The 22709-nt window shown below is 45.5% G+C and overlaps 1 protein-coding gene across 1 annotated transcript in view; it reads left to right on the top strand.

Annotated features, from left to right (window-relative positions):
• LOC144479506 (interleukin-6 receptor subunit beta-like) overlaps positions 1-22709 on the top strand; it is a 96276-nt gene that overhangs the window by 54771 nt on the left and 18796 nt on the right. Inside the window, exons 6-9 of the mRNA XM_078198238.1 lie at positions 3803-3960; positions 15133-15286; positions 16725-16807; positions 21292-21496. Of these exons, the coding sequence (XP_078054364.1) occupies positions 3803-3960; positions 15133-15286; positions 16725-16807; positions 21292-21496 (600 nt within the window). The remainder of the gene's footprint in view (positions 1-3802; positions 3961-15132; positions 15287-16724; positions 16808-21291; positions 21497-22709) is intronic.

The raw sequence follows: 22709 nt of genomic DNA, 5'->3' as shown, positions 1-22709 counted from the left end.
GGGTGTGTCCGAGAGGTGGGAGGTAGTCAGGTGAGGTGTGTAGCTGGGGAGTGGGGGTGTCGATGGCAAGTCGGGAGTCTGGGGGGGGGGGGGGCGCCAATCAGGTTGGGCGGTGGAGGGAAGGTGCAGACTCGAGGATATTTGGAGGGTCCGGGGTGGTGGGTAGGTGGTCGTCAGAAGTTCCAGTGGTGGGGGGAGGACGGTCAGTAGTATAGCTATCCAGGAGTTATAAAGGGTTTTAATTCCTAACTTTTCCTGGATAGCTAGTCTGGTAAGTAAGTCAGAGCCACCCAAAGTCTCCGACTCGAACTCAAACATTCCGGAAGGTTCCAGATGCAGGGGAATTACCAATCAAAAGTCCAAATTTCCCGGGCAATTCCCATATAATCAGTGTATGGTAACCTCCAGGGAAGGGTGGGTGAGGGTACCTCCACGGTATGATCATCTGGGAATCAAAAGTTCCACGCAAATATATAGGGTGGAATTTTCCATTATTTTTTTAACCAAAGTGTCATTTTTGGGCGTGAAAAGCGGTGAGTAGTCAGCCATTGGCGTATTTTCACGCTGTACTTTTAGTCATTTTGAAAAATAAATTATTGCACAGGTTGCATGCTACCTCCGTGGCAGGTGAACTCTGATTCGCCCATCCACCATCATTGCAATCAGTGGGGCACTCCATTTAAATGCCTCCCCAGCACTGGTTCCAAGACCAGCCAAGAGAATAGCTGCAAGAAAGACTCCCCCAAGGTTTTCTGAAGGAGCCCAGAATAGATTGCTGGATAGCATGGAGGAGACGCAGGACCTCCTGTTCCTGCAGGTGGGCGGGGGTGGGGGAGAGAGACCGTCCAGCAAGTTGAGCAACCCCACGTGGGAGGTGGTGGCAGCATTGGTACATGCCAGCTCCCTGCACAGGAGGACGGGCACCCAGTGAAGGAAGAAGGTGAATGTCCTCCTCCATTCTAGTCATGATGTGGAGATGCCGGCGTTGGACTGGGGTAAACACAGTAAGAAGTTTAACAACACCAGGTTAAAGTCCAACAGGTTTATTTGGTAGCAAAAGCCACACAAGCTTTCGGAGCTCTAAGCCCCTTCTTCAGGTGAGTGGGAATTCTGTTCACAAACAGAGCTTATAAAGACACAGACTCAATTATTCATTATTCATATCATTATTCATGTAAATTCATGTAAATTGAGTCTGTGTCTTTATAAGCTCTGTTTGTGAACAGAATTCCCACTCACCTGAAGAAGGGGCTTAGAGCTCCGAAAGCTTGTGTGGCTTTTGCTACCAAATAAACCTGTTGGACTTTAACCTGGTGTTGTTAAACTTCTTACTCCTCCATTCTGCCAGGGTAAGTCACTCTTCTCATCTGCCACCACTCACCCACTCATACACCCATCACAGGAGGGAAAATATGTCCATTACAGGATGTCTAACCTGTGTTTTACATCATGGAGCTGTTTATCCGGATGCAACAGTATTCCTGCAGGAAGCTGTCACTCGAAAATCAAAAGTGCAATCCTCTCGATATCCTGCTCACTGGAACCATGTATTAGGAAATTGCGAGTATGAATCCAATGTATCCATTAAATTTATTGGAAGTGAAGCCGGAATTTCCCAATAGGCTCCCTCATTGACCAAGTTCCACTTAGGGAGCGAACATTCGGAAAATTGCTCCTTCTTTTGAATGATATGTTATTTGCATTTCATGGCAACAAAATTAAATTTAATAGTGAAAAAACATTCTGGGCCTGATTTTGCCATTAAACGGGTGCGGAAATGTGGTAAAGTCGGGTGTGAGGCCATTAACGTGATCCGCGCCCGCGTCCGCGCAGATGGGAGGGAGGGAGGCAGGTAAGATGTATCTCTGGTGGCGGGGGAGGGAGGCCTGATTGCTCACTGGTTGGGGGGGGCGGGGTGGGGAGGAAGAGGCCAGATGGATCTCTGCTGCCACTCTGCGGGCGATCGGTGGAGGGGAAGGGGGCAGGGCGTCGCGATCTGTCTGGATAGCGGGAGGGTGGGTGGATAAGGGGGACCATGTGGGGGCCATCGCCTCCGCTTTTCGTTCCCGAGCCGCTTTATCCGCTTTTTGCGGCCCAGGAGCGATCTGACACAGGTGCGATTTTTCAAATTGTTTTCTAACTGCGCATGCGCAGTTCAGAGCTCCGATCGTTTCGGGCACGCTAAGCCCCACCCACAGCGCGATTCAGACCCATGATTTCTTTTTCAGGCTAAGTGTGTATGGGGGTGCCAGAAAGCAGATTTCCAAGTCTAATCTGAATTGCGCCCAGATTCAGCACTGAGAATGAAAATGGTAAAATCTGAGTACCATACCAGAACTGATACTCAATTAGCAATCAATATAGTTCATCTCAGCAAATAATATTTACATTTAATATGAACAATTTTCATAATTTGGTATCAGCAGAATACAAGTTTCTGGAGAGTATGGAATACATTAATGACAATTTACGCTTTCCATGCCATACAAATGTTGTCACTCTTGATTTTAAAGTTGATGCAAGTCTTAAATAGAAACTTTAAACCAAGGCCCCTTTTCACCTTCACTCTGGGTCCCTGACATTAATCCAAACATGAGTTGTCAAAGTGGAAATACTTTCCATTACCCTAGCAATGATCCTGCTTGTTAATTGGATCCACACCAGTTGGTGAAGTTAAAACTAAGACATAGCAGCTTTCTTTGCTTGAATGAGTTGATTGACTTAGTTCACGGTCAACCCTACTCCAACTCCCAGCTTTCCCCATTTATAGGCACATAAATACCCATCTCTGGTTTAACAATGTGATTAATAAGGCATTTGCTCCTCATGTCGAGTGCAACAGAGGCAAAAATAGTTTTGGTAGTCATACAGAATGGGCAATAATGAATCAGCAACTCATTTCACACCCTGACTGATTTTTCTTTCTTCATTGACTTCAACAGAAATGAAGATTGGCCAAGTATAAACTAGGCTGCTGTTTAGGCTAGCGCCCTAGACAAATTTCACTTCCAACATTTCAAAAGGAAATGCTGGAATAATGTTTTTTGGTAATTTGGTCAACAGTCATTCCTTAATATTACCAAAGTAATTTTCAACACATTTACGTGGTTTTGCTGAAAAAATACATTTTGTCATTGCTTTGCAGACAGAAAGAACATATAGACACATTGCATCTGTTTTAGATGGGGCGGCATGGTGGCACAGTGGTTAGCACCGCTGCCTCCCAGCACCAGGGATCTGGGTTTGATTCCCGTGCTAGGGTCACTGCCTGTGTGGAGTTTGCACGTTCTCTCTGTGTGGGTTTCCTCCGGGTGCTCCGGTTTCCTCCCACAGTCCAAAGATGTGCAGGATAGGTGCATTGGCCGTGCTACATTCTCCCTCAGTATACCCGAACAGGCACCGGAGTGTGGTGACTAGGGGATTTTCACAGTAACTTTATTGCAGTGTGAATGTAAGCCTACTTGTGACACTAATAAATAAACTTTAACTTTGAACAAAATAAATTATTGCCCTTCCCTGGTTTAGTCCTCAGGGCAATGCCTTGATCAGAGTCAAGCTACCTGGTTTAATTTTATTGAACAACCCTTGGGAGTTAACTCTCAGTCACTGTTAACTGGTGCATTCTCCCTGGCAATGCCTCTACCAATCAATCAGCATTCTCTTCTCATATTTGTCCTGACAGTGTCAAAAAAGCTTTGACAACATTTATTTTCCAGCAATACTCCAGTTCTGTGCAACCAAATGCCATTTAAGTTGATGCGTAAGCATGCACTAAATCAGAAACTATTTTGTTTTTTCACAGTAAAATTCAAAGCTCCTCGAATAATTACAATGAAGCAAGACAGGCAGCAAAACGATTGTTTACTTGGACAATGGGAGATGCCCTTTGAAATGGTTAATCACAGTGAGGCTGCATTTGAGATTCAGTACAAGGCCCGTGATGAAGACAAATGGACCCAGGTGATTTTTCTATGTGAGAATTGTCGCATTTTAATTATTGCTCTGATTGAAGCAACAACTGAGTTGCTAAATTAACAGAGGAATTGAATGTTACAACAGTTCAGTATCAGTCCCTTCAAAGAAACGCCCTTGCGACATTTAAAAAAATGTCTGAGCATCTCTATTAAGTAAGCAATGTGTTTACTAATTCCAATTAACTTAAGTTTGTCCCACAATATTTTGTTTCCATGCAAACTTGCTCTTGGATTACAAACTTAAACATCTGCTCGCAATTAGAGCTTTCAAGCTAAAACAGATTTAGTCAATTGTCTAAATTCACAATGTTTATACTTAGTAATAGGAATAAATCACTTGCTGGGAAGTGGGTGGTATGAGAAGCATCTCAAAGAGCAAGTTTCCAAAAGGTGCAAACAGTGTTCTTTTACACTTGCCTGAGACTTCCTCGGTATTCAATATGTTCCATGACAAATAGTTACAATATCGTTGGATGAGCTCCATTTTATGCTGACAGAAAGTTAGAAGCCTAGAAAATAGGTTCAGGGGTAAGTCATTCAACCCTTGAACCTGCTCCACCATTCAATATGATCTTGATGATCCTCCATCTCAACGCCATACTTTATGGGCGGCACGGTGGCACATTGGTTCGCACTGCTGTCTCACAGCGCCAGGGACCCGGGTTCCATTCCCGGCTTGGGTCATTATCTGTGCAGAGTCTGCATGTTCTCCCCGTGTCTGCGTGCGTTTCCTCCGGGTGCTCCTCCCACAGTCCAAAAGACATGCTTGTTAGGTACACTGGCCATGCTAAATTCTCCCTCGGTGTACCCGAACAGGCGCCGGAGTGTGGCGACTAGGGGATTTTCACAGTGTGATGACTTCAGCCAGGCCAGTGAGGTTGGCTTGCTGGAGTATGAATTACCTGATGAGTCCTTTTGTCCCGAAGTTAATTTGAGTTAGTTTCTTTGGTTGGTGTGAAAAGAAATACCTGATGAGTCCTAATTGATGGTTAAATCAGGGAGCCTCATGCTCCCTATTTAAAGCAGGTGTGTCAGACTCCCAGCCTGCATTCAGCAGGGTACAACTGGAGAGCTGGCTGTGTATAGATCTATGGTGTAAATAAAGTAACTTGGTGACAGGACTTGCGCCTCCATGGAGTTATTACACACAGTAACTTCATTGCAGTGTTAATGTAAGCCTACTTGTGACACTAATAAATAAACTTAGACTTCCCACGCTCTTACCTTGACACCGTTAGAGTCTAGAAATCTATTTCCTTCTTAAATATATTCAGCGTTTTGGCCTCCACAGCCTTTTGTGGTAGCGAATTCCACAGGTTCACCACCCTCTGAGTGAAGATGTTTTTCTTCATCTCAGTCCCACATGGCCTACGCCGTATTCTGAGACCATGACCTAAACTACTCGCAGCCAGAGGAAATAACATCCCTGCATCCATCCCTGTCAGCGGCTAATTCCACAGACGCGTTCTGCCATATTACCCTGAGGGTAATACACAGTCTTTGTTCTTCCACTCGACACAAATCTGGCAATCGCAGAGGTGTCTGTGAAGCAACCAGCTGAGCCTGGGCCACGATCTGACACTGGCAGGGAATGTTCCAGCGATCTGCCAGCCCTTCAAATGTCTATGTGGAAACAGCAGTGCCAGCCAAGCCTCACACCATTATTCAATCATGGAAAATTTAGCAGAAAGAGCAGCCAAAACACAGATCTGAAGCACTGAGAAAATAGCTTCAAATTTGGTAAATCATACTAATTAAAATCTAGTTACTCTTTGGCAGGTTATTCATTGTTTCATTCCCGTTCATTCCATTGAGTCGCGCTGTAGAGTTTTTAGGAAGAGAAGATGTGGATGACACAGAAACCTGCATTAAAAGGAATTCATGCTGAATTCTCCAGTAACAGCAGGTATACTTTAACCATCATCATAATCATAAAAGACAATTTTATGGAAACTTGACGCTAATCCCATGATAACTGACAGTATTGTCAAGATCATGGGAAGTCTATTGTCACATGTATTGGGGTGCAGTGGAAAGTATTGTTTCTTGTGCACTATACAGACAAAGCATACCATTCATAGAGTCCATAGGGGAGAAGGAAAAGAGAGGGTGCAGAATATAGTGTTGCGGTTACAGATAGAGAGAAGGGAAAGATCAGCTAATGTAAGGTAGGTCCATTCAAAAGTCTGATGGCAGCAGGGAAGAAGCTGTTCTTGAGTTGGTTAGTATGGTTTTTCAGACTGTTGTATCTTTTTCCCGATGGAAGAAGGTGGAAGAGAGTATGCCCGGGGTGCATAGGGTCATTGATTATGCTGGCTGCTCCTCCGAGGCAGCGGGAAGTATGGACTGAGTCAATGGATGAGAGGCTGGTTTGAGTGATGGACTGGGCTACGTTCACAACCCTTTGTAGTTTCTTGCGGTTTTGGTCAGAGCAGGAGCCATAACAAGCTGTGATACATCCAGAAAGGATGCTTTCTATGGCGCATCTATAGAAATTAGTGCGAGTAGCAGCAGACATGCTGTATTTCCTTAGCCTCCTGAGAAAGTAGAGGCGTTTGTGGTTTTCCTTAACTATAGCATCGGCATGGGGGGACCAGGACAGATTGTTGGTGATTTGAACACCTAGAAACCCGAAGCTCTTGCCCATTTCCACTTCTTCATCATTGATGTAGACACGATATTCTCGTTGTGGTGGTCAGACACGTCCTGACTAGTCGTGTGGGGCCCTTCACTTGTGAGTTGAATCCCTTTGTTGCTAAAATTTTTTTTTATTTCAAAAATATACTTTATTCACAAAAAAAACTCTCAAATAAGACATTTCAAATGACAGATCCAATAGTTACAAACAGTCCAATAAATGAATCATTTTTACCCTACAATACAGTGCTTATTTACAAAACATTACATTCATTACATTTCATTACTTAAAACTATATACATGCATCATCCGAGTTTACTGTGTGCCGTTATTTTTCAGTTTAGCACACAGTTACTCAGGCCAAGGGTATTCTGCAGTTACCGGGCCCTCGGTCTGCCTCGGTTGAGATGCTTTACACGGTGGCCTTTCCCCATTGTGCCTTTGCGGCGGCTGCCCCAAGCTTGAGCGCGTCCCTCAGCACGTAGTCCTGGACCTTGGAATGTGCCAGTCTGCAACACTCGGTCGAGGACAATTCTTTCAGCTGGAAGATCAGCAAGTTTCGGGCGGACCAAAGTGCATCCTTCACCGAGTTGATGACCCTCCAGCAGCAGTTGATATTTGTCTCGGTGTGCGTCCCCGGAAACAGCCCGTAAAGCACAGAGTCCTGCGTCACCGAGCTGCTCGGGACGAACCACGACAAATACCACTGCCCTTTGTTGCCAAATAGACTAATTCAGTTTCTCCCATCACGAAAATTCTTTCTTTCACATCAAAGTTCAGAAAGTTCAAATCTCAATAGGACCACTCCTATCACAGTGAATGCAAGACAAAAATCAATCAGAAAGGTGAGCTTTTCTTGAATAACACGTCATGTGATTTGTGTAAGTTATTTTGGTCAGTGTGTTCCTGAGGTAGTGTTACGCTTTAAGTTGGACTATGTTTCTGATCTTTGCTGTAATGATTAGTCAATGATTTGTAATGAGAAAAGAGATCAATATTTATTGCCCTGGTCCCTAGTACCTCTAGGCCATTTGTGTGCTGCGGCCAAGAGAATGGGCAGTGGGGTGGAATCTGTGGCCAGAGTTTGTATTTTCTTTTGAGACAGGCCCTAATTAAATAGGGGAGCAGAGAAAGTAAACTGACCCTCCCTTAGTTTCCATGGAAATTAAAACCGAAACTGCAATTGGAAACCAAATCATCTCGGGAGACTGAACCTAGTTGAAAGATACAAAAGGTCAATCCAAGGTCAGTAGAAGATGATGAGTACAGCCCTGCAGTATGCCTGCTGGAGTGGACTGGAAAAGGAGTTCATCAGAAAAGATGGTCGAATAGCAATGGCAGACATTTGTGAAAATAGTCCATGACTCACAACAAAAATATATCCCAGTGAGGAAGGATTCCAGAAAGGAGATAAATTAACCATGAAAAATAAGTTGAACTGAAAGATTATATAATGTGGCAAAGATTTGTAGTAAGTCAAAGGATTAGGAAAGTTTTAAAAACCAACAGAAAATGACCAAAAAAATAATAAAGAGAGAGAATATAAACTGAGAATAAACTAGCAAGTAATTGAAAACACACAGTAAGAACTTGTTTAAATATATATAAAGGAAGAGGGAGGTCAAAGCGAACATAGGCCTCTTAGAGATTGAGACAGGGGGAATAATAATGGGGAACCAGGAAATGGCAGAGGGGTTAAATACATACTTTCTATCAGTCTTCAAGGTAGAGGATATTGACAGCATTCCAAAAATATTAAATAATCAAGGAGCAAAAGAATGGAGAGGAAATAAATACAATAATTATCTCAAGTTTCCCGGGTACTTTTTTCTCTAATCAGCCCACAGGCCAATAAGTCTCCTGGATCTGATGAGTTGCATCCTAGGATATTAAAGGAAGTAGCTACAGAGATAGTGGATGTACTGGTAGTAATCTTCCAAGATTCCGTAAATTCTGGAGAAGTCCCAGAGGATTGTTGTGGTGAACCATCGTTGGTTCCCACTGGATAGTACTGAGCCAGGGGCTGGCCAGTACTACAAGGATGTACATATGTTACTGTTGGGTTGTGCTATTGTTGCTGTTGGAGTTAGGGTGGGGTTGTTACACTTTTGTACTGTAGTGTTGTGGCACATCCCAGTCGGGCTCCGCCTCCTGGGAGAGGTATAAGAGTCCCTGCTCTGGCCGGGACCCTTTCAGTCTGGGATAGTGTATATAAGTTCTGGCAGCTTCATTACAGTAAATAAAAGCCTTTCATTTACTGAGCTTCAGGCCTCGTGTTTGAGTAGCGCATCAATTTTATTTACTGTCGTTAAACTCTCGTCGAAGAAAAAAAAGAGAGAGAGTATGGAGCAAATTCTGAAGCCGGAACGCCTTACGCTAGATCCACGTGCGGTGGGCGCTTCTAACACCTTCAACCACTGGCTGAAGTGTTTCGAAGACTACCTGGCAGCCTCCGCAGCGGTCACCACAGATGATGACAGACTCCGGGTCCTCCATGCGAGGGTAAGCGACACTGTCTACCTCGCGATCCGTGCGGCCACCGATTTATACTAAGGCCCTCGAGCTTCTGAAGAAGCGCTATATCAAACCACCCAATGAGATACACGCTCATTACCTCCTAGCCACTCGACGACGGCAGTCTGGCGAAACGATGGAGGAATATACAAACGAGCTCCTACAGCTAGCCAGGGGCTGTGACTGCAAAGCTGTGTCGGCTGAGCAGAGCATGTACGACCTCGCCCGAGATGCGTTTGTGGCCGGGGTCGGATCGTCGTACATTCGACTTAAACTGTTGGAGAAGGGTAACCTTAACCTTAAGCAGGCCATCGAGCTAGCAGAGATGCTCGAGACGGCCTCCAAAAGCTTAGTATTATATCCGGAGGACCATGTGGAGACAACGTGGCAGGAGCAGTCGCTAATCCCTCCTCGTCCCTCGGGTTCGAAATGCTGCGTAATGGCGTGCTCACACTTGGGCCAGACGACGGCAGCAGCCCCGGGCGGCCCGCGGTGCTATTTCTGTGGAGGAGCGAAGCATACTCGGCAACGGTGTCCCGCTAAAGCTGTGTTGTGCACCGCATGCGGTAAAAAAGGGCACTATTCAAAAGTGTGCCGATCTAAACCCAGGAACGGCAGTGCGGCCTGCGATTCTTCAGAGCTCGGGTCTTCGTCGTCGAAGTCATCGCGGGGTTTGTCCACGTGCGAGACCAGGACGACGCCATTACGGTCGACAGTGTCGGAAGAGTATGACCACCAGGGGTCGCTGAGTTTGGCGCCCTCACCCACGTGCGACTCATGGGAGCAGCCATGTTGGTTGACACTGACCATGAACGACCAGCAGGGGTCCTCCTCATCGATTTCAGCTGCCTGCAGTGGCGCTCATGAACCAACGGTGGCGTCGATCATCCTGGACCAGGCCAAGCCTCATAGACTTGACAAATCTATGATGAATATCCAGGTAAATGACCACGTGATTTATTGTCTGTTTGACAGCGGGAGCACTGAGAGCTTTATCCACCCAGACACTGTGAAGCGGTGTGGACTCCAGATTCAACCTGCCAAACAGACAATCTCTATGGCATCAAGGTCCCGGTCTGTTGCCGTGCTAGGGAGTTGCGTGGTAACCTTGAAGGTGCAAGGCACAGTTTACGAGCGTTTCAAGCTCCTTGTGTTGCCGTATCTTTGCGCGCCAATACTTCTCGGACTGAACTTCATGGTCCACTTGAGGAGTGTAATCCTACAGTACGGTGGGCCACTCCCTTCACTGGCAGTGGGAAAACAGCAGCAGCCTTCAAATTGCCCAACGCGCCCTGCCTGCAGCCTCTCGACGCTGAAGATCACCACACCCTCCTTGTTCCGGAATCTTGTGCCAGGCTGCAAGCCCATTGCGACTAAAAGTAGGCGTTACAGCGCTGAGGATCAGATCTTCATTAGATCTGAGGTTCAGCGGCTCCTCAAAGAAAGGATCATACAACCCAGTGCTAGTCCGTGGAGAGCGCAGGTCATGGTGGTCAAGAGCGGGAACAAACCCCGGATGGTCATTGACTACAGTCAGACCATTAACCGATATACGCAGCTGGATGCGTATCCCCTCCCGCACATATCTGATGTGGTCAATCAGATTGCGCAGTACCGGGTGTTCTCCACCATAGACCTCAAGTCTGCCTACCACCAACTCCCCATTCGCCCAGAGGACCGACAATACACGGCTTTTGAGGCGGATGGTCGCTTGTATCACTTTCTCAGGGTTCCCTTTGGTGTCACCAATGGGGTCTCGGTCTTCCAGCGTGCTATGGACCGAATGGTGGACCAGAACGGGCTGCGGGCTACCTTCCCGTACCTGGATAATGTCACCATCTGCGGCCATGACCAGCAGGACCACGACACGAATCTCCTGAACTTCCTACGCACTGCATCTCGCCTGAACTTGACCTACAACAGGGAGAAGTGTGTGTTTCGTACGCGCCGTTTAGCCATCCTAGGATACGTGGTGGAAAACGGGGTCGTTGGCCCTGATCCAGACCGTATGCGCCCCCTTTCCGAACTTCCCTTACCTGCTAGTGCAAAAGCACTGAGAAGATGCTTAGGCTTCTTCTCTTATTATGCGCAGTGGGTTCCCAACTACGCGGATAAAGCCCGTCCGCTCATTAAGTCCACGACTTTTCCCTTAACGCCAGAGGCCCGATTGGCCTTCGATAAATTGAAAGCCGACATCGCGAAAGCTACGATGCACGCTGTAGACGAGTCCATCCCCTTTCAGGTGGAGAGCGATGCATCTGATTTCGCCCTGGCCGCCACACTTAACCAGGCGGGCAGGCCCGTCGCATTTTTTTCCCGTACCCTCCAAGGCCCCGAAATCCGGCATTCAGCGGTGGAAAAGGAGGCCCAGGCCATTGTGGAGGCCGTCAGGCACTGGCGCCATTACTTGGCGGGAAAACGGTTCATCCTGATCACGGACCAGCGGTCCGTGGCGTTCATGTTTAACAACACGCAGAGGGGCAAGATCAAGAATGACAAGATCTTGCGGTGGAGAATTGAACTCTCCACCTATAACTACGACATCATGTACCGTCCAGGGAAACTCAATGAGCCCTCGGATGCCCTCTCGCGTGGAACATGCGCTAGTATACAGGAGGACCGTTTGCACGCCCTCCATAATGACCTGTGCCATCCTGGGGTCACTCGGCTCTACCACTTTATAAAAGCCCGCAACCTGCCTTACTCGGTGGAGGACGTCAGGTCAGTAACAAGGAGCTGTCGGGTTTGCGCGGAATGCAAACCGCACTTTTACCGACCTGACCGGGCACATTTAGTCAAGACCACTCGTCCCTTCGAGAGAATAAGTGTCGATTTTAAGGGCCCCCTTCCCTCAACAGATCGGAATGTGTACTTCCTCAATATCATTGACGAGTACTCTCGGTTCCCTTTTGTTGTTCCCTGCTCTGATACATCCGCTGCCACAGTTATCAAGGCATTCCGTGATCTCTTTACCCTGTTCGGGTACCCCGGCTACATCCATAGCGACGGGGCTCGTCGTTCATGAGCGATGACTTGAGGCAATTCCTGCTCTCCTACGGGATTGCCTCTAGTAGGACCACGAGCTACCACCCTAGGGGTAATGGACAGGTGGAACGCGAGAATGCTACAGTCTGGAAGGCTGTCTTACTGGCGTTGAAGTCAAAAGGTCTTCCAGTCTCCCGTTGGCAAGAGGTGCTCCCTGATGCGCTCCATTCTATTCGCTCCCTCCTGTGTACGGCAACCAATGCTACTCCCCACGAGAGGATGTTCTCATTCCCTCGGAAGTCTTCCTCGGGGACCTCATTACCGTCTTGGTTGACGTACTCAGGACCCGTCCTCCTGCGGCGACATGTAAGGGCCCGCAAGTCCGACCCGTTGGTCGAACAGGTCCATCTCCTCCACGCCAACCCTCAGTATGCCTATGTGGCATACCCTGACGGGCGAGAGGACACGGTCTCGATCCGAGACCTGGCGCCAGCAGGGGACGTAGCAACCCCTGTCGCTCCCATACCCCCTGTAACAAACCCTTTATCTCTTGTTTCTTCCCCGGACACGGCGCGGGCAGCATCGGGACCAGTGCTTAACCAATTTACTCCCATGTACAGCTTGCCTGAGCCCAGAAGATGGTCGCCACTGCAGGGCGTGTCAGGATCCCATGGACTACCGTCACCTCAGGGTCAACCGGCCTGTGAGTCCGTGGAAGAACAGCTGGACGCCGCCTTGGGGAGAACGCCACCGCAAGTGCCTACTCCGGTGTCACCGCCGGTATTGAGGAGGTCACAACGATGGTGCGGTCCCCCTGACCGTCTGAACTTATAGACTGCTGACATTTTATTCTGTTTTTTTGTACCCCGCCGGCCTTTGTTCTCAAAGGAGGGCTGAATGTGGTGAACCATCGTTGGTTCCCACTGGATAGTATTGAGCCAAGGTCTGGCCAGTACTACAAGGATGTACATATGTTACTGTTGGGTTGTGCTATTGTTGCTGTTGGGGTTAGGGTGGGGTTGTTACACCTTTGTACTGTAGTGTTGTGGCACATCCCAGTCGGGCTCCGCCTCCTGGGAGAGGTATAAGAGTCCCTGCTCTGGCCGGGACCCCTTCAGTCTGGGATCGTGTATATAAGTTCTGGCCGCTTCATTACAGTAAATAAAAGCCTTTCATTTACTGAGCTTCAGGCCTCGTGTTTGAGTAGCGCATCAATTGTAAAACTGCTAATTTTTCACTCTTATTCAAAAAGGGACGGAGATAAAGAACAGGTAACTATAGGTGTTTGTTTGACATCTGTCAATGGGAATATGTTAGAGCCCATTATAAAAGATGTAATAGAGCATTTAGAAATACATGGTGCAATCAAGCAGAATCATCATGGCTTCATAAAGGGGACATCATGCCTGAGAAATTGCTTAGAATTCTTTGAGATGGTAATGAGCAGGATAGATAAAGGGGAACCAGTAGATGTAATAAACTTGGATTTCCAAAATGCAGTCAATAAGAAAGCGCAAAAAAGGCTACTTAACAAGGGAAGGGGTGTTGGGGGTAGTATAGAATCATGGACAGAGGATTGGCTGACCAGTAGAAGCCAGAGAGTTGGGATAAGAGGGAAATTATCAGGATGACAACCTGTAACTAGTGGAGTTTTCCACAGGAACTGGGACGACAGTTATTTAGAATATATATTAATGACTTGAATGAGGGAAATGAATGTACTATTGCCAAGTTTGTGGGTGACACAAAATAGTTGGGATGGCAAGTGGTGAGGATGACACAGAGTCTACAGAAGGATAAAACAGGTTAAGTGAGTGGGCAAAAGCTTGGCTGGTGGAATATAGTCCAGAAAAATGTGAAGTTGTGCATATTGGTAGGAAGAATAAAGAAACCAAATATTACTTTCAATGAGGAAAGCTGCAGCACAGGGGGATTTGGGGGTCCTCGTGGATAAATCACAAAAAGCTAGCATGCACGTTCACCAGTTAATAGGGAAGGGAAATGGACTATTGGCCTTTATTTCAAAGAGAATTGTACATACAAATAGGGGGGCAGTTGTTGACAGTTGAATCCAAAAAAAGAGAGGTGTGTAGTCTGTGCCCAGTCTCTCCACATAGCAACATGTACCTTTCAGTGCACTTCCCACTTGCTACACCACCAAAGCAGTGGGACATTTAATGTCCTTTAGAATTATTGAATCCCTACAGTGCAGGAGGAGGCCATTTGGCCCATCGAGCCTGCACCAGCCACAATCCCATCCAGGCCCTATCTCCGTAACTACACGTATTTACCTTGACAATCCCCCTGACACTAAGGGCAATTTAGCATGGCCAATCAACCTAACCCACACATCTTTTGACTGTGGGAGGAAACCGGAGCACCCGGAGCAAACCCACGCAGACACGAGGAGAATGTGCAAACTCCACAAAGACAGTGACCCGAGGCCAGAATTGAACCTGGGTCCCTGGCGCTGTGAGGCAGCAGTGCTAACCACTGTGCCACCCTGTCGGGTTGAAATGTTCTGACATAACCCTCCTATGCTTCCAAAGGGCAGGGCAGTAAGTGATATAAACGCCTTTCAGAATGAAATCATTCTTTCACAAAAACATGTGTGATGTCTGATTCGGAGAAAAAAACTCATTACTTAATTTGCAAAAAGTTGTTAACCCCTGAAGAAGATTTTCTCTGAGTGTCCCTGGAGCTTGGGGAGAGGTTGTCATCTCCTTTGAGACCATAAGACATAGAAGCAGAATTAGGCCACTCGGCCCATCGAGTCTGCTCCACCATTCAATCATGGCTGATATTTTTCTCATCCCCATTCTCCTGCCTTTTCCCCATAACCCCTGATCCCCTTAATAAGACCACAAGACATAGGGTTTCTTTCTTTCCAATGACCTTATTATACCGACAGGGGACAACAAGCCAATTCAAAACAGCACAATAAAATCCTGGCCATTGTGACTTTAGAGTTTTAGCAGCACCTGTACTAGTTATCCCAAAGTCTTTTTGTTTCTTACACAGGTTCCTTTAACAGTAATAAACAGTACATTCTTCAGACTGTGCGGCCTCCTACCTTATACAGAGTACCAGCTAAAGATTCGTTGCAAGCAGAAAACTGAAACTAGTCCATGGAGTGAATGGAGCATTGAGAGTACAGGCATTACATCAGAGTGTGGTGAGTACAGAAATACTCAAGCTGCTGCTATTGCAACCTTTAATCACAGATCACTGCTGTCAAAATGGTCATATTTATAATGATGCAATTTATATTATGTATCTTTATGTAACTTTTCTTCATTAAACATGAAATGCCAGAGGATTGGTAGAGGGAGTCCAGTCTTCTTTCTGTACAGCTTTGGGATTCTGCTGCAATAGTTTCCTTTGTACATTTTAAACCTGAGTAATCGTGTTTATTTAATCTGCAAAATCGCCTTCCAATGCCTCTTTAACAATATGCATTGTAATCTATTCACACAACTTCAAATTACTTCCAAATAATTCTTGCTAAAACTATACAAGGCACTAGTTAGACCAAAAGAGAAAACGCTGGAAAGTCTCAGCAGGTCTGGCAGCATCTGTAAGGAGAGAAAAGAGCTGACGTTTTGAATCCAGATGACCCTTCGTCAAAGCTAAAAGGCATAGAAAGTGGGAGATATTTATACTGGAGGGTGGGGGAATGAAAGATGAGTCATAGCCATAAAAACCAGGGGAAAAGACTGCTAATAGCTGTGCACAGGGAGAATAAAGGGTGTGAATGGCCAAATGGCTGTGAAGCTGTAAACTGTCACAGATGAAGATGTAGCGGGGCGGATGGGACAGAGGTAGAATGTAGAAAAGGAATACTGGAATACTCTGGACAGTTTTGGCCCCCTTATCTAAGCAATGAGATACTGGCAGGGGAGGCAGTCCAGAGAAGGTTCACTAAGTTGATCTTGGGTATAGTGGAATTTTCTTATGAGGAGAGGTTGAGTAGTTTGGGATTATACTCATTGGAATTTAGAAGAATGAGAGATGATCTCATTTGAAACATATAGGATTCTTGGGGCTTGATGGGGTAGATACGGAGAGGTTGTTTCCCCTTGTGGAAGAGCCCAGCAACTTAGGACATGGACCGGAATTTTACTGCCCCGCGTAAGGGGCGGACAATGGGAAGGTCCGTTGACCTCGGATGGGATTTCACGGTTTCGCAACGAGCAAAAATCCTGCCCATAGTCTCAGAGTAAAAGTTCGCCCATTTAAAACAGATGAGTAGGAATTTCCTCTCTCAGAGGGCAGTGAATCTGTGGAATTCTTTACCGCAGAGGGCTGTGGAGACATTAAATATGTTCAAGACTGAGATGGACAGATTTTTAATCAGTAAGGGAATCGAGGATTATGGGGAAAAGGTGGGATGCTGGAGTTGAGGATTATCATATCAGATCAGTCATGATTTCATTGAAAGACAGAGCAGACTTGATGGGTCGAATGGCCTACTTCTGCTCTTCCATTTTATGGCCGAATCCCAAATTGCAAGGCGGTAATTAATATTTTGACCAACTATATTTATACTTTTTGGTATGTTTCTCATTTGCTGTACTTTAATTAATTTGCACCAATTTTTTTCTTGCCATTAGCTCCAGCTGAAAAACTCCAGATTTGGAGAAGCATTAATGCCCCAGACTCGAATGGAACACGTAGGGTGCGTGTGATGTGGAAGGTACTCTTTGTTCTAATGTTTTATAATAGAGCTGTTAGCATTTCAACTCAGAAATTTCTCTTAGCCGTCAGTATCATTACTGCAACCTCTGCTGTTTGCATTTTGATGTTGTACATTGATAAACATTTAAAAGACGATCTATATGCAATCCTCCTACCTATGACAATGCAAAATTCAAATCTCAACTCAAAAATGTCTGGATAGAAAGTAGGCTATGATTAAAAATAATCTTCACAAAACAACAAAAATGCAACAAATCAAATTAGTTTTGCAAGCAAGCACAGAGTGTATTCAACAGTTAGCCCTATTGCTGTGCTACACTTTTCAACTGGGAGTTATTCCTAACTTTGCTGTCTAACTTGTGGGGACCATGAATTGAATTCAGTTGGATTTTCAATTGGGTTTCTGGAGCAAGCTAGGAATGGATTTGGGTTTGCCTGGTCCACTCTGAGCATTGGCTTTGTAACTTTAAGGGTGGAGTAAAAATTTAAAAAGACCACCTGTCTGGTGTAAACCCACCTGATTTGCATCGATTGGTTTTGTTACAAGTCAGGTTGGATACTTCAAGGTATTCTATGAAGCTCGCCTGACCTGTGACGTTTTACGTTGAATTTGACTAGGATAAGCTGTGCGGGTTAGGTTGATTGGCCATGCTAAAATTGCCCTTAGTGTCCTGAGATGCGTAGGTTAGAGGGATTAGTGGGTAAATATGTAGAGCTATGGGGGTAGGGCCTGGGTGGGATTGTGGTCGGTGCAGGCTCGATGGGCCGAATGGTCTCTTTCTGTGCTGTAGGGTTTCTAAGATTCTAAGGTTTTACTTCAGATGTGATTCAACTGACCCGCGAGGAGCTTTAATCAAAAACAAAGTTTAATTAAGAATATTGTTGGCATCTATGGTAGTAAGACACTTAACAAGAACTTTTGGCAATTACAAACGGAAACACAACAACCACGATAATGTATAACTCTTAAGGAAATATCTCTAATGTGTTCCAACCAAAGCCAACATCCAATACACAAAACCCTCTAAATAGACACAATACAGCATGGGTTGACACCCACTTATTACAGGAAACCAGCCTCCTGGGTTGAATGCTGAAAATCCCTTGTGAAGAAATTCAGGAGAGGTTGTAGTCGAATCTGTTTCCCAAAACACAGCTTCTTTAAGGCAGAACCAAGCAGAGAGAAAGAGACTGCTTCTTAGCTTGCTGCTAAACTGCTTCCAAAACACATACTACCCAAAACAAAATTAAAAGCCCAAAGGAAAAAAAACCCCTATCACCTGACTGCCACAAACGAAACTTAATGAACCTGGGACGGCATGGTGACAAACAAACGAAACTGGGGTGGCACGGTGACACAGTGGTTAGCATTGCTGCCTCACAGAGCCAGGGACCCGGGTTCGATTGTCGGCTTGGGTCACTGTCTGTGCGGAGTTTGCACATTCTCCCCGTGTCTGCATGGGTTTCCTCCCTGGTGCTCCGGTTTCCTCCCACAAAGTCCAAAGATGTGCTGGTTAGGTGCATTGGCCATGCTAAATTCTCCCTCAGTGTACCTGAACCGGCGCAGAAATGTGGCAACTAGGAGCTTTTCACAGTAACTTCATTGCAGTGTGAATGTAAGCCTGCTTGTGACAAATAAATAAACTAAACCCCTATCACCCGACTGCCACAAATGAAACTTAAAGCCCGATCACCAGACTGCCACAGCTTGGCCCACACCCCACTGACATCACTGAAGCTGTGAGCTGCATGATTTTTTTTTAAAAAACCTTTCTTAAAGGTACATTCACATAACACTTTCAAGTGATTTGTTTCATCAAGTTTCTGTGCAGGTGGTAAAGTTGAAAATTTATGCTTTTTACACTGATGTGAAAAATCTGTTTTCAGAACACAACATTAACTGAATATGTTATAAAGTTTTTAAATGTGTTTTTGCTAGATTTTGACTCAACATATTATCCAGTCAAGATTATGTGCAATCTTAAGTAATCACAATGCACTTGGAAGCTCTTAGAACCCAAGAACTAGGAGCAGGAGTAGGTAATTCAGCCCCTTGAGCCGGCTCTGCTATTCAGTATGATCATGGCTGGTCTTGTCTCAGCCTCAATTCCACTTTCCCGCCTGTTCTTCATAATCATTCAGCCCATTACTCACTAAAAGTCTGTCTATTTTTCTCTTTAAATTTACTCAATGTTCTGGCATCCACCGCACTGCGGGGTAGTGAACTCCATAGATTCATGATCCTTTGAGACAAGTAATTTCTTCTCATCCCCGTTTTAAATCTGTTACTCCCTTATCCTAAAACTATGAACTCTCATTCTGGGTTCCCCACAAGAAGAAACATCTTCTTTATGTCTACCTTGTCAATCCCCTTTAGCTGCTTATATACTTCAATTAGATCTCCCCTCCTTCTTCTAAACTTCAGGGTGTATAGGCCTAAACTGCCCAAATTCTTTTCATAAGCCAAACTCCTCCACCAGAATTTTACCATCCCGCCCACTGCAGGAATTGTAGCGGGCAGGACATGGATCATGCAATGGTCCATTGACCTAGGACAGGATTTTCCGGCCTTGGGGCAAGTGCGGTTGGAAAATCCCGTCCCTCATCTCTGGAATCAATCTACTGAACCTTCTCTGAGCTTCCTCCAATGCAGCTACATCTCTCCTCTAGTAAGGCTACCAAAACTGTGTACAATACTCCAGGTGTAGTCTCACTAATGCCTCCCTACCTTTATATTCTAAATTCCATTTGATTTCCTTATAACTGAATACTAGTTTTCGGCCTTTTGGCTAAGATCAAGTGTAGTATGGTCGGCAGCCCATGGTCGGCCGCACTTGGTTGAGGTCATTAGGTTGCACTGAAGCTTCATATGTTTCATATGAAGCAATTTTTTAAAGCGGCATCTCGGCCTTTTGGCTAAGATGCAAATGAGCTCAAGTCTTGGAGGAGGAACCTCCCCCTTCTCCAATCAGCTTGGCTCATGTAGATCAGGCCCAGGACAGGGTGGTTTGGTCGCTCGCCCTGTCTTGTCAGCCTGGATCTGAAATGTCTCAACTTGTTGAGACTCTGAATTGGATTTGATTTGATTGAATTGGAAAAGTATTTTAAAAATACTAGTTTTCTGCAATTCATGCATGAGGACACCCAGATCCCTCTGCATTGAAACACTCAAGTTTCTCTCCAGTTGGATAATAAGTTGCCATTCAACTTTTCTAACCAAATGGATAATCTCACATTTATCCACATCAAACTCCATCTGTCAAATTCTGGTCGACTCGCCTATCCATATCCATTTTTAAATTGTTTATTTCCTTATCACAATTTACTATCCCACCTATTGTTGTGTCATCTGCAAATTTAGCTATAGTACCTTCTATTCCTGTATCCAAGTCATTAATATAGATTGTAAATAGTTGGAACCTGAGGACTGAATCCTGTGCCACCCCACTAATTGCATCTTGCCAACCAGACAAAGACCCATTTATCCCAACTGTCTGCTTTCTGTTGGTTATGATGTGGAGATGCCGGCGTTGGACTGGGGCAAACACAGTAAGAGTTTTAACAACACCAGGTTAAAGTCCAACACATAGTTGGACTTTAACCTGGTGTTGTTAAAACTCTTAGTCTGTTGGTTAGCCAGTCCTGAATCCAAGCTAATAATTTACTTCTAACCCCATGTGATCTTACCTTGTGTATTAACCTTCTGTGCGGCACCTTATCAAATGTCCTCTGGAAGTTCAGATATGCTACTTCTACAGGGTTCCCATTATCCACTTTGCTTGTTACATCTTCGAAGAACTCTAGCAAATTAGTCAAACATGAATTACCCTTCATAAAACAATGCTGACTCTGATTTTATGGCAATTTTGTAAACAACGGTCGCCTGATGATCTGAAGTCACCCCCCACGCCCAACTTCTGTGCCAGAAAATTAAATGACATCAAAAAAAGTTTTAAAGCCTGAAGTGAGGTAACAACTAAAATAGGCTGTGGAACAGAGATAGCTACTGAAAGTGTTCAAGCAACATTATTGCTGTCAGTTTTTAACTGTCCTCTCAACTAGACAATTCATAGAATCCCTACAATGCACAAGGAGGCCATTTGGCCCATCAAGCCCACACCAACCACAATCCCACCCAGGCCCTATCCCCACAACCCCATGCATCCACCCTAGCCAGTCCCCCTGATATTAATGGTCAAGTTAGCATGGCCAATCCACCTAACCCGCACATCTTTGGACTGTGGGAGGAAACCGGAGCATCCGGAGGAAACTCACACAGACATGGGGAGAACAGGCAGACTCCACACAGACAGTGATGCAAGCTGGGAATTGAACCCGGGTCCCTGGCACGGTGAGACAGCAGTGCTAACCACTGTGCCACCGTGCCACAGACAAACCTCCACTCAGTATACTGTAGTCTTATCATTAAACTCTTGCTCCCATCCAAGTAACACCGTTAAACATTGCTCATTTTTTACACAGCCATTGAAAAAGAACGCAGCAAAGGGAAAGATTTTGGGTTACAGAGTCAACCTACAGCAACCTGAGGCCCAAGTGTACAACACCTCAAACTTAGAGTACAGCTTCAACTTACCCGATGGAAACTACAGAATCCAGGTGGCTGCTTTCAATTCAGTGGGAGAATCTCCGGAGGCTCAAATTATCATCCCTTCCTCCAATGAACCAGGTAACCCAAATTACACATCATTATCAAAATGGTAGCAAAAAGAAAATGCGTTCAATATGAGTTGGGTCTTGGGCAGAAAACAAATTTCAAACAGACTACGCAAGAGGAAATCATCTTAAAGTTCAATTCTAAATTTTTGAATTTGATATTACGCTGTTGGGTTGTCAGATACATGTATGTAAGCAGCAAAACAACTGACTAATGCATGGGCATTGTTCTGATTTATTCTGGTCCATCATTCTTGTGAAGCATAAACGATAATACCCATACAGACAGTTCACCTGCTTCCTGTTGGTGACTGTTATCAGTTGTATCAATGGGTAGCATTTACTGGTGGCACAAACGGCAGGCTATTGGCCACTGGCGAAGGTCTTCCGGTCCTGTCGACATCTACAGTGTTTCGCATGGCTTGCCTGTCCCATTGCCGGGGAACGCATTGTGAGGGGTATCTCCATCGGCAAGACTGGAATATCACACCCACCGGAAGGGTCGGAAAATCCCACCACCCAATACGGCACGGTGGAACAGTGGTTAGCGTTGCTGTCTCACAGCGCCAGGGATCCGGGTTCGATCCCAGCCTTGGGTGGCTGTCTGCATGGGTTTCCTCCTGGTGATCCGATTTCCTCCCACAGCAGGTGAGGTGGATTGGCCATGCTGCATTGCCCCATTTGTGTTCCAAGATCTGTAGGTTAGTTGGATTGGCCATGGTAAATGTGTGGGGTCAATGCTATGGGGGAGCAGGAGAAGAGCCTGGGTAAGGTACTCTGTCAGAGTCGACGCAGGCTTGATGAGCTGAATAGCCTCCTGCACTGTAGGGATTCTATGGACATGTTTATCTAATCGAATAATCTGTTTGTTTCTGGGAAAATGAATAATGTGATTTCAACATTAAGATTTAGATGAAGCAAGAGTTTAAACACTCCCAACTTACAGGAGTTTCTGCCATGTTAGTGCTGTGTGGATAATGAGAGAAATAGCCACAAGGGGAAGGGAAGAGCAAGAGCAAATGGACATTTTCCAAATTGGTTGGTTTTGTGCTGGAACTTTTTATTTCCCATTGACATGATTTTTTTTCCCGATTCATTCCAGGCGTAAATCAAACTGTCACTGAATTAGAGGGCATGCAAAACTTTTGAGGAAAGGTTTTAGGAAGGAACAGTCATGGTTATCAGGGTGAGCAGATCAGCAGTAGGTCCGGTTTGATGCAGAAAAT

This window comes from Mustelus asterias, chromosome 26, assembly GCF_964213995.1.
Source record: "Mustelus asterias chromosome 26, sMusAst1.hap1.1, whole genome shotgun sequence".
NCBI classification, from domain to species: domain Eukaryota; kingdom Metazoa; phylum Chordata; class Chondrichthyes; order Carcharhiniformes; family Triakidae; genus Mustelus; species Mustelus asterias.
This window is presented reverse-complemented; position numbering and strand designations above follow the sequence as displayed.